This window comes from Callospermophilus lateralis, unplaced genomic scaffold (genome assembly GCF_048772815.1).
Source record: "Callospermophilus lateralis isolate mCalLat2 unplaced genomic scaffold, mCalLat2.hap1 Scaffold_2929, whole genome shotgun sequence".
Taxonomy (NCBI): Eukaryota; Metazoa; Chordata; class Mammalia; order Rodentia; family Sciuridae; genus Callospermophilus; species Callospermophilus lateralis.
Genome location: NW_027513591.1, coordinates 85751 through 99156, shown reverse-complemented (window position 1 = coordinate 99156; position 13406 = coordinate 85751). Strand labels below are relative to the sequence as shown.

The 13406-nt window shown below is 34.3% G+C and overlaps 1 protein-coding gene across 1 annotated transcript in view; it reads left to right on the top strand.

The window, feature by feature from the left end:
• The window catches only part of LOC143400153 (uncharacterized), a 46627-nt gene extending 38764 nt beyond the window's left edge, over window positions 1-7863 (top strand). Inside the window, exons 5-10 of the mRNA XM_077108257.1 lie at window positions 4-102; window positions 697-728; window positions 825-897; window positions 3199-3272; window positions 4695-4788; window positions 7808-7863. Of these exons, the coding sequence (XP_076964372.1) occupies window positions 4-102; window positions 697-728; window positions 825-897; window positions 3199-3272; window positions 4695-4788; window positions 7808-7863 (428 nt within the window). The remainder of the gene's footprint in view (window positions 1-3; window positions 103-696; window positions 729-824; window positions 898-3198; window positions 3273-4694; window positions 4789-7807) is intronic.
• Window positions 7864-13406: the final 5543 nt, after the last annotated feature.

Genomic DNA, 13406 nt, shown 5'->3' with positions numbered 1-13406 from the left:
TAGATACAGTTCCTATGTCTTCTCAAATGAATGAATCAAGAAACTTTGAGTGGGTCAGACCAGAGGATATATTAAAAGAAGATACACCACTGTCCTCCATGGGTATGAAAAAATGATTATTTTAATAAATGTATACCAAAGCTGATCATTTCTCAGAACTTTCCTCAATGCAAATGAATTATACTTTCCACTTGACGGTTTTCACAACTTTGGACTTACTATATTGTAGGACAAATGGAGTAACAGGATACATACCTGTAATAAAGTTAATGAAATGATTGTGATAGGCTACATTAAACACACCTGCTGTTAAATTATTTTCTTTATTTTATATATTGATGCCCCAAAATTTCTTCTTTACTTCTCTGATTAGATATCCCCATTCCCTCAATCAATCCGCACCTTTACTTGGTATGTGTGCATTCCCTATTATATTTGTGGTAATTGGAAATGTAATCTCACTTTTGAAAACTAAACTCTATGCTTAATTAAACTAATATTGGATGTTTTTCTTCAATATATTTGAATCATGCTGCTGTAGTCAACAAAAACCAGCAAACACAGAAGTCCAAATGTTAAAATATTATTTATCAAAGCTAACCCATGGAACTTGACTCCATGTCAATTCAGCAGGAAGGTGTGGGTGATTCTGTCATATTCATGTTTTGTGGATTGTGTACCCCTTTTGCTTTTCAGTACTTCAGAATTTCACACATCCTGTTGTGAAGGTAATTATAAACTTCTATGTTTATCTTGAATTATTAACTGTGTATAGTATAAAATATACAACACGTATTTAATATCTACTTTCCAAACCCATACAGCCTATCTTAGACAGGAGGTATTTTCTTCAAAAGAATACAGTGGGGACAACAGAAGAAAGGATATGCAAATCAGGTAAAAAATATATAAAATATACTTACATACACACATACATACACATTCCAGTGTCTTTATTGGCATAGAAGTTTAAAATAATACCTTTAAAGTCACAACAAAATAATTTCTAAAAAAATCTTTATCTCAGACATTTTTAAAATTAAATTTCCCAGAATTCTTATACCTGATAGGTGAATTATGAGGCTCTATTTTCCTCCAAAATTTTATAAAAACTTATTGCATAGCTGCCAATAATTTCCAAATCTTGGGAGATGAACATAAAAATATGTGTCTGAACCCAGAGATTAAGTATAGTGTGTGAAACAAGACCCAATTAAAATTTAATCTTAATTCTAATATAATACCCACTTTATTGAATAATTACATTGAACCCGAGTTGTACTTTATGCAGTTGTGGATTCTATTCCTTCATCAGTTGTGATTATCTGTGTATTAACCATACAAAGTATTATTATATATTCTTTATATTATTCATTTTCTATAAAACTAATAGAGTATTTTTAGGAAATTACTCTTTTATGATTTTTATTGACCCAGAGTTGTAAATTCAAAAATACTTACACAAACCACTTTATATATTCCCTCTTCATGGTTTTCTTTCTTTCTTTGTTTGCTTTTGTTTTTAGTTTACTTTTCAGTGGTGGGGACTGGACAGAGATACTTTGGCATGCTAAGCAGTGGCTCTGCCACAAAGCTTTTTCTCTTATTCACTGGAAGGTTGGGTAAATCCAAGATTCAGGAAACTGACCCCCAAGCACTAAAATGAGTCCCTTAACATACAAAAATGAGAAATTCATATATTACATGGTAAACACAAAGAACTTAAACAGTTGGTGTGTTTTATTCTACATGTTAATTGAAACCTTGTGTAACAGTACAGAGCCTCTTATTCCAGAGACCCAGCTTTGTCCTTTATTACTTAATGGAACTTCATTCTACACTGGTCCCAGAAAATGATATATCCTCTATTTTTTATGGAACATTTTTTCCATTCTGGCCTGCTTCCCTCTATTTGGCACTCCTGCCACCTTCTTATTCATTTCTGCTCATGCATATGCTCTCCACACTCATCCTGTCTTCAGCATTTGGAGCCATCTAGCTAAAATGCAAATGTGACTATGAACCTCTCTAGAAGATAAAAGGCCAGCTTTTAAAATTACCCAGAAATCTTTCATGTGTTCAGCCTAACACTTTTTCCTTTCCCTTAATTTTACTGTCATCTTGATGGCTCCTCACCAGTCCCTATATTTTCAGACAAATACTGACCCATTTAATGCTTCACTCTGTGTCTAGCTACAGCGTTTTAAGCTTTCCCCATTTTCTGCCTCTTACTGGTAACCTCATTCCTTTAGTCTCTGCTGAATCCTAGCTCTAGGAAAGCCACTATTCCTGGCACCTTTTTACTCTATTCTCATAGGGAACATAATAATTCTTGGTTCAAATAAACTGTTGATGCTAAGGTGATATAAAAGAGGTCTTCTCAATTTCAGGAGCCAAAGGGCTAGACAGGGGAAGGAGTAATTTACAAGTCAACTGATAGATATCCAGTTGAACAGTGGCTGAAATGCTGAGATACCTCAAGGGGGTAAAAAGCAGTTTATGACAAGGAGATTGATAATCATGCAGGACTGAACAGACTAAGACAGAAGAACACATTTTTTAGAGTAATGTAGAAAAACTTTGCATATGCAAGATGTTCATTGATAACAGTAGAGAGAGTCTAAGTCACTGTGGAAATGACTACTGATGAATAGTTGTTTTTAAAAGTTACTGTTATGGGGAAGAGAATACCAAATTGTGTGTATCCCCACATTTCTATAGTGTTTTTAAAATTTAATTCTGGCAAATTTTCATTCATCTTGAGTGGATATACCTTTGAGATATTCTTGTTTCTTAAACCTGGTGATACATAGTGTCTCCTCAGGTAGACTGTTGAAGTTTTATACCACTAAAAACATTCCCTGAAAAAAAATTCTCTGCTGGGTACAGTGGATCACCTCTAAACACAGCTATTGGGAGACTGAGACAAGAGCATGGCAAGTCTCAGGCCAAAACAAACACTTTAGAGAGACCCAGTTTCCAAAAATAAACAAATATACAACTCTGGTAGAGCTCTTGCCAATGTTGCAATGTTCTAGGGTTAAATCACTGAGTACACACAAGTATACCCCACCAATAAATAGTTAAACAGGTAATAGCACCTAAAATTCAAGCTTATTATTACTTTTTATTTTTGGCAGACTATCATTCTCTCTAAATGTTCTAAGTTGTTTATGTAAATCTACATACATTTTTCAGCTGAACCACTTTGGTTCTCATCATCTGAAGAAGAGGAGGAAGGTCTTGATGACACCAAAAATAAGCAGCCACAGGTGTGTTAACTCAGATATATTTTTTTTAAACTTCTGATTTCTTACTTTATTCCTTGTTTTAAGAAAGTCAATATGGGCAGATTTGATTACCTTTCATAAGAGTGGTTTGAAATCCAAAGATAATTTAATATTGAAACCTAATAGAATTTAACTGGTTATGAATCTGAAAATAGCATTAAAATTCAGGATAACATGTAGATAAATATTATCTTTGTGATTCGGGCAGAATTTTTTTCTGAATATTACTTGGGTTTACATTTTTTTAACCCCTGAAAATGATGAAAAAGTTGAAATTAGTGGTTTTGCTAATAACCATTTTAATTAATGAACATATATAGTGGTGATGGTCATTGAGTACATTTATGGTAAGATTGTCCTTCCCAGTGGCTCAGTTTTAGTTACATATAAACATGGAAAATCACATCCATCTCATGTGCTCTGTGGGTATCACAGGCAGAGTTAGTGAAAAGACACACATACATGCAGATCCTAATCAGACAGCAATTTCAGACCAGTTTTTCTCATACACTCAAATGTGCATAGCTCACACACCCAGCCCATGGATGGCTGGTGAAATCCTTGAATTCATTTACTATTCTAAAAGCCAAAATTTTAGGTTTCATTTGGTCTGAGGCACTCTACGGTGCCTCTCCAGGTTTTCTTTTTTCCATAGCTGCTCTTTTTTTTTAATCCAGAATGCACACAGGAGCCAATATGACTCAAGCTCTGAAAATAGTCAGGAAGTGCTGTACATTTTTGTGCTGTCATTTTTCTTCATTGGTGTACTTTTTAGTTCTCTCTCAGAGGAACATGTTGTTTACTCTACCCAGATCCTGTGTGTTGCTTTCTAACAGTACGATAGAAACATTTCTTCACCCTACTTTGTCATTTTGTTAAACTGGAATTTCTCTCAGTGAAACACTTACTATAAGCTCTTTAGATCCTGTGAGAAACTGTGATGACCAAAATGAGGCAAGTCCAATAAAGTCTTATTCCTGCTCAACATCACATAATTCCAAATCTCTTATCACACTGAGTCTCATAAGTCTGTTATTTAAAACATGTAATGCAACATAATATTAATTATATTTCTCAAGAATGTTTAATTAAGTATTTAATGCATTCTCATCTTGTGGGGTTGTGATATATAGTTGTTTACACTCTTAGAATACATACATGCATTTATGTTATTAAATTTTCAGGGAATACCTTTTCTATGATATCCATCCTGCTTTTACCAAATCAGGAGCCATTGGAAGACAAGAGTTCAGTTTCATCTGAAGCACAAATTCTAGGTTGCCCTGTGGAAAATATGACTGTACTTATCTACATTTAGCTGCTTTCAAGACCAAAATTTGGGTGATGTCTAAAAGAGTGATAGTGAAGTTTTCATGCAGCTCATTGGGGTTCTTTATTTTGCAGGTATTTTCTGAGGGTGATCCACAGATGTGCATTTCTCACTCATCTGGAGAGAAACATTATATAGCAAAAGAGAAAGCAGATGGACATGTCCATGGTAAGTACTACATACTCTACACAGTTCTTTGGACAGAATATTGATTTCTAACATGAATGCTGATTTATTCTAATACTAGGAAAAATGAACCTAGTAAACAGGTAATAATGAAAAAGTGAGAAAGATAATGAGTTGTCTCTCTTAAGACCAAAGTCCAGCAGCAGGTTATAGTGGGAGTGTCCCTCTTAGTTTCTATACAAAACATGCATAGATCATAGGAGAGTTGGAAATTGTGAAGTAGAGAGGATAAGGGTGAATACACATTGGGAAAGGCAGAGAGAGTGAGTGCAGTGAGTAAATGAAGGAAAAAGAAGCCATGAAGGCTGATAAATTTCAGTCATGTACCAGAATAAAAAGACCACCTGTTCAAAATGTGGAAGGAAAATGGGAGTTTCCAGTTGTGCAAATGACTCAAGGTGTGAATATTTTTTCTCACCACTCATTTCTGAGTTGTCATTAGAAAGGAATTGACACGTGAAGAACTGATCATGAAGAAAGGAAGTTTATTTTCTTTTTAAGTGAAATGTAAATCCATGTGTCTAGTCGTTAATTTATATAAAACAATATTGTAATTAAAACAAATAAAAAATAAAAATACCTATATCATAGACATTCTTGCCACTACCTGGGATGGAGCACAGATGGCAGACACAGAAGTATGGGAAGTGGAAAAATGTGCAAATTGTTATGGACTGATACCTAAATTCATAGGTTTTTAAAATATTCTTTGGACAATTTGGAAAGGAGAAGGGAGAATAGACACTGAGAAAAGCAGAGAGAATACAGTGAGTAAGTGAAGGAGAAAGGACTTCTTCTCATCGTTCAGGTTTGTTAACATGATTGGGTGAAAAACTTGCTCTATTATTGTAAGGCATTTGAAGGCAGGGAAATGAGAAGCAGGCTAAGTGCAGACCCAGACTCTCAGACTCTAGTAGATCATCTGTGGGGATCCCTATTCAAAATGCATACTCTGACTGACCTGGCCTGCACATCTATGTTTTCTTCCATGTAAGGTGATTCCAATGATCACTATCTGCCGGCCACCATGTAAAGAGGTCAGGAAAGGATTTCCTTTTAGCAAAACTAAATGCAGAGCCACTGGAACATCAAATGTAATAAAGTTATTGCATACATCTAGTTTTTATTCTGATCTTGTCTCTTGGCAAGTGATAAGAACTGAAGGTACAGAATTTATATTTCTTAGGTCTAATCCTTAAATTGGGAATTAAGAAAGACTGGTGGACTGGAGTTGTAGCTCAGTGGTAGAGTGCTTGCCTTGCATGCGTGAGGCACTGGGTTCTATCCTCAGCAACACATATAAATAAATAAATAAATAAACAAACAAACAAATAAATAAGTAAATAAAAATAAAGACATTGTGTCCATCTACAACTAAAAAAAGAAAAGAAAAAGAAAGAGTGGGGATAATTCATAGACAAAATGGAAAATATAAATAATCAAGACCAGAGATCAAGATGTTGCTTTTGAAAAGTTCCTGGGAAGGAGAAATGTGGAAGAAACAAAATAAGTTAGCTGGGTAATCTTGGAGGGAATGATGGGGAAACTGAGAGCATGCAATTCAGGGGCTATCAGTATATCTATCTTTCACAATATGTGAGAGATTGTAACTTGTCCATCATTTGAATCATGAGGGGCTTGTAAGTTGGGGAAAGATTCCAGCCATGACCATCTTTTCTCCATACCTATCAGACATACTGCTTGCTGTGGTTTAAATTGAGTCATTCTGAGGAGCAAAATTACATTTCAGAATCATTCATGGTTTTTAATGACAGCTCTGCTCTTTCTCTTCTTTCCTCTCTTCCTTCCTTCCTTCTTTCCTTTCTACTCTCTTCCCTCCCTCTCTGTCTTTTTTTCCTTACATAATTACTTTCTGTATTTCTTTCCTATTTGCCTGAAAATAAAATTTTGATCATGGGCATTCTAGAAATTCACTTCATTACAGAGGTACATCCTCATCCTTCAAAAGCTAATTATAATTTTTTGATAGGCCTGGCCTTTTATGAATACACTTAAAACACTGGCAAGTCACACCAAACCAAACTCATTTGTAAACAGAACTCTTTATACAGTTTACTCTTTGAATACCCAAAATCTTTGTCATATATGCCTGTGTTTGTGTGTGTAATAATATATTATTGTTATCAGATAAAGCTGTGCTCTTCCATTTCAGCTTTCCTTTTAAATTTTCATGTCTCAAAAGTTTAAACCAATTAAACCTTATTTCTTAGATGTGGAAACTATCTGTTCTCACACAAGGGGATCATGAAAATCTAATCTGTTTAAACCAGAGAATACAGGAATAGAGGATGCACAAGAGGAACCAGCATCCCACCTGAATATAAGAAACAAACAATAGGTGTCATAGCTTTCAGTGTCAAAATATGTATTTCAACTGACTCCTTCAGATATCTTTGTTGAGAAATGAACCTAACATTTCCCTGGGATCTGAACACAGCTTTGGCCTTACTAAACAAAAATGAAAGGACAAATGCAGTAAATATATATATATATATATATATATATATATATATATATATATATATATATATATTTAAAATTATAAAGATAAAATCTTTTCAATAGTATTTCAGTAAGATAGGTTCTATGACTTGTTTTTGTTTTGACGTCACCTTTGCCATTGAATCTATTAGGGACCTTCTTTGCTTCTCCACTAGAGGATTGTTGGATTCTCCATCAATCTGTATCTTTGCATTGGTATATATTTCCTTGTCTGTTTTATTTATGGTCATTGGACAAATAATCTCAGGTTTGTGAAATGAACAGCATGTTTCACAAAACCTATTCACAAAATTCCTTTGGCAGATTTTAGTCACATGATCGTTGTCAGCCAAACCAGCCAGCACAGAAACCCAGGAGATAGCATAATTTTTAGCACAGCTGAACCATGGACCTCAGATGTATGTCGAGGCATCTGTAATGTATGAGTTGTTTTGTCCTCTTCAACTTTGCTTGATTATATACCCCTTTTGTTTTTCAGCCTCTAGGGATTCATCTGATTTCAGAAAGATAATTAAATTTCTATATTTATTCTAAATTATTAACTTTGTAGTCAATGAAAAATACACTCTTTATGTACTATCTTCTTTCTAAGCGCACCGATCCCATCACAATAAAAGAGGCCCTTCCACGGAAAGGATTAGGCAAGGTGAAAGAAAAGACAGTCAAATTGGGTAAGTTTCACATTACAACACTCCAGGGAACACAATGTTAAGACACTTCAAATGCTACTAGTGTTCTCACATGTAAGGTGGTTTTCTCAAAGAGGTGGGAGGATTTTCCTCACAATGTCATCAGTAGTCACAGAAAATGATCTCTCCTCTGTGTTTCTGGGAATATCCCCTCAATTCTGAATTGTTTCCCCTACATATCATACTTTTACATTCTCCCTATTTCCAGTTTTTGGTGTGAACTAGCTACCATGCAAATGTCACCATAAGCATCTTTTTAGAATGTGAAAGGTCAACCTTCTGAAATTTCTTAGAAATATTTTCTGACATGAGCCAAGCCTCATTCTGTATCTTTATACCTTTCCTCTGCCTCAACTGTCCTCTGGCATTAGGCCTCATTTATCCCTTTATTCTGAGACAAATCCTGACCTATTTCATACTTTTCTCTGTGTGGGCCTACAGCATTTCATGCTCTCACCATCTCCTGCTCTCTGGCTACTCACCTCTCACCTGTCTTTTTGAGGAGTGAATAGCCAGAAAAAACACCATCCCTGGGGGCACATTTTCTCTTCCTTCTTAGGTCATTTTCTCTGACACTTCAGCTGGTCACATTAGCTTCCAGACACATAGGTTCCCCTTTGCCCTTCTCACTGGAGTCACATAGGTATAGTCTAGCCTGCACCAGTTTTTTCTACCTTCCATCAGGCACAACCTAGGTCCCTTGATAGGCACTTCCAGGATCCTCGTGTGTGTGTGTGTGTGTGTGTGTGTGTGTGTGTGTGTGTGTTGTTTAGAGGAATCAAAGAAATTACTGTTGAACTCTTTCCAAGGATGGCTATGGCTTCAGCACTTCCATCACCAATTGAGAGAAGAGCATGCTTTTTAAGCACCAGTGCATAGTGCAACTTTTGGTCAGATCAGTTTAAGCAATATTTTTGATCTCAGGTTTCGCCTTAGCAGGGCACATCATGGTATAACTTAGAATGCAACTTCCTCTTCTCTCTCCCCCTTTGTCTGAGGCAGATCTGCACTGATATTTGCATGCAGGTTATAGGCTTTTTTTGTTTATGGTACACAGATTACTGAATCTCTGGACCTTTTCAGTGTTCAGAAATTTTAGGGATTTGAATAAAATCCCTCTTTCACTCACTTTGCTGAGAAGCTTTTCACCAACTCTTTGGTCTCCATGCAATAGTGCAGCTTAGAATGCAGCTTACTCTATACTAACATTTTCCCAGAATCAGCCCTTCTTTCCATGTGTATTTTCAAGCTTGTTTCTGAGAAAATTTCATTGATCTTGAGTAGACAAATCTTGGCAATATGGTTTGCACTGAACCTTGTATCCTGTCATGTCTCTATAAGATGTGTGTTGAGGATTTGGATCAAGAAAAAAATACTCCCTGAGAACTCAATGTTTGTTGGGTGCAAATGGGTACATCTTTATTCACAACTACTTGGAAGTCCAAGCCTTGAAGGATGGCTGTATTCAGTCCACTCAGAGGACTCCAGTTGCCAATTAAAGTGGCCATGGGATAGAACTAAATGGTAGAGTATTTGACAAGAATGCATAAGTTTGTGGGTCCACTCCCAAGGTGTATATACAAAGAAAGAAAAAGAAAAAAAGAAAAACTGTGGAAAGTTGAAACCAGTAATTATTCACCAAATCTTAAACTTAATTGGAAATCATATTTGGGAATATAAAGTTATTTTGGTGTTACAATTACCTTTTCTATTTGGATTGATGTTCACGCTTTCTAATGCAGTTCTGAGGAATGTGAGTAAATGTATTCATTTATCAGCAGAGACCCATTTTGACATGACTTCAGAAGAAGAGCACAAAAGTTTTGATGATGCTCAATGTACCCAGTCTCAGGTATGTCAACATATAAAGCATTTCTTCCTGTTTCTTCTTGTTTTCCTTTCTTGAGGAAAGTAAAGGAGGCCAAATGAAAATACCTTTTAAATAGTCTTTTGGAATCCAGGCATTATATATTATTAATTACATCTAAAACCACTCTGAACTGGTTAGAATCTGAAAATAGCATTAGTAGTCCTGTCAACTTATAGCTAAATTTACTATGTAATGGAGGCAAAACAATTCTAAATGTTGCTTGTGCTTCCACTTGCATAAACATTTTGAAAAATAAAAAGTTGAGACTAAATTTGAGACTGACGAATAACCACCTGGGTTATGAATGGTAATGGTCACTGATTGCATTCATGTGAAAGTGTGATGTTGTCAAAGGCTCAAAATTCTAGTGAAATTAGTAGTTATTTGCTACAAGTTGAAATATATATATATATATATATATATATATATATATATATATATATATATATATATACCTTACATCCTGGTTAATGTTTATTTGTTATTTTTTTGTTTATTTTTTATTGATTTTTTAAAAAATAAATGACAGCAGAATGCATTATAATTCTTATTACACATATATAGCACAATTTTTTATATCTCTGGTTTTGTATAAAGTATGTTGATGCAATTTCTGTCTTCTTACATGTATTAAACAATTTTTCAGTTCACTCAGAGGACTCCAGTTGCCAATTAAAGTGACCTTTTCATTTTATTTCTCATCCTTGCAGAAAATTCAGTCAATATGTTGAATAATTTTATCAAAATGTCTTAGTATATTAAAGAAATGTATTTGTGTGCATTAATGGGGGAATGATGGAATTTAGAGATGCTGTCTCATCTTTTTTCTCACATTGCCAACATTCCTGGTGTGAGATTTAGCACACATCTAGATTTATTTTATTTGGCTGGCATATGTAGGTTCTTGGGTTTACAGCTTTCCCTTTGGGGTGTATCCTGGGCAGGGGCCATATCTCAGTGTCAAATCCCCAACTGAACACCTAAGTCTCATATTTTCAAACAAAAACTTTGTTAGTTCATTGTTTAAAAAGTGTGATCCTATTTAATATGAAACATACTCCTCAAAATTCTTTAAAATAAGACTTGAAAACCTTCTCACATTTGATGGTGAATGCAAAGTCGGATGAGTTACAATGAATATCATTCCTCCCGTCCTTTGGGGTGTATACACCTTTGTTAGCATGTTGTCAAGGAATGCCTTTTCTGTGACATCCACCCTGCTTTTACCAAATTAGGAGCCATTGGAAAATAAGTGTTCAGCTTCATCTGGAACACAATGCTAAGACACCCTATGGAAAGTATGACTGCTCAGTCTGTAGTTATCTACATGTTAGTTAGCTGCTTTCAAGACCAAAATTTGGGTGTTGTCTAAAAGAATGATAATGAAGTCTTCATGCAGCTCATTGAGGTCCTTTATTTTGCAGGTATTTTCTGAGGATCATCCACAGATGTGTGTTTCTCACTCATCTGGAGAGAAACATCATAAAGCAAAAGAGAAAGAAGATGGACATGTCCATGGTAAGAACAACATATTCTACACAGTTCTTTGGATAGAATATTGATTTATAACATGAGTGCTGATATATTCTAATACTGGGAGAAATGAACCTAGTAAACAGGGAATAAAGAAAAAGCAAGAAAGATAAAGAGTTGTCTCTCTCAAGACCAAAGTCCAGGAGCAGGTAATAGTGGGAGTGTCCCTCTTAGTTTCTGTACAAGACAAGTATAGACCACAGGGGAGTTGGAAAACTTGAATTTTTATGTTAGAAAGAATAATGTTCTTCACATTCTACCTGCTTTCTGTTCATTTCTCAGTGTATTTTCATTTTCCTCGGGGAATCTTTTCTATAGATCAGATTTATGTATTGGATCACAAACCTCTTTTCTAATATCATCTGTCTAAAATTATAATGATCTTTTTTTTGTGTCTGTCTTCTCCATTAGACTTTAAGCTAAAGAACAATAGGGATCTAATCTCATCTGCTATATCTTCAGAGTTCAGCATATTGTGTCACGTGTTTTATGCACTCATTGCTTTAGTGTATAAATAATGCATGTGAAATATACAGCATTCATATATTTAAAATAGTCACATACTTTATTTCTATCTTCTTTTTTCTGACAGATTCTGTTAGCCTGTCGAAAACCCAGAAAGCAGTTCTATCACTCCAAAGAATAATAAAAAGCAAAAAAAGTCACTGCACACAGTGTTCACTACATGTTAAAAAAAATGCACAACTGGAAAATGAGATTCATGAGCTAAAAAAGAGGGTATCAGAGTTTAAGCAAGAAAATATAGAATTGAAACAACAAGTCCACAATTTGAGGTATTATATCCTAGATTGAAAGACGGAGTGGAATCTTTTCCTTTAATCCAGTAAAATAAGAAGGACAAAATTTTTTAACTACTGCCTCATCTGTTAGCACTTTGCAAAGGAAAAAACATGAATAAATTATAAAATTCTTACAAATATGATAGCATATTATTAAATGTGATTACTTCTAAAAGTTAAGTTCATATTTTTCCCCATCACAATTTTAATGGCTCTATGGAACCCCATCTGCTAGTAATCTATTTATTTAACAAGCATAATTTGGGATTGTTATTTGTTTATATTTTTAACTTTTTATTACAATTAATATTTCAAGAAATATCATTTATAAAAAATCATTTCCTACTCAGATACTATGGCATGTGTCTATAATTTCAGCAGCTTGGGAGACAAAGATAGGAGGATCAAAAGTTCAAAATTATCCTCATCAACATAGCAGCAATGTCCTAAGCAAATTAATGTGACCCTGTCTCCAAAAAAAAAAAAAAAAAAAAAAAGAAAAAAAAGAAAAGAAAAAGACCTTGGGATGTAGCTAAGGGATTTAGCTTCTGTGGGTTCAATCCCTGGTACCAAAGTTGGGGATGAGAAGAAAAGAAAAAAAATAACTTTCTATATTTCTGTTTACTTTTAAAAAAAATTTCAATATAGAGTTATTTGGTTAAAGTTGGGAAACTTTAAAAAGATTACAGGATTTTTAAATTTCTCTCAAGAAAGTTTGTATTCCACCAGTGAGGCATTTTTCACTGCCCTGAAACATGTTATTATACATTTATAGTTTTTAGGCTGATTTTGGGGATCAAACTCAGGGTTTTGTGTTACTAGTGTGATGTGCTAGTGCTGAGCTAGACACTTGGCTACACTTCTAATATAAACATTCATTAAAAATGAAATTAAAACAGATTATTTTTTATTCAAATTCATTCTCATTCATTAATTTGTTCATATTTCATTCATAAATTTGTTCATATTTTTATTCAAATTCATTCTCATTCATAAATTTGTTCATACTTTTTATGTTTTTTAGATATACATGACAGTAGACTATATGTTGGCATAAATTTATTTTTGTTATGTCTTATATTCCATTGTGTGTGTGCCCACTCACACACATATTTTTTTTATCCATTCATCTGTTGAAGAATATTACTCTTCATTATTGGATTAAATATTAGGTCCCATCTTGTT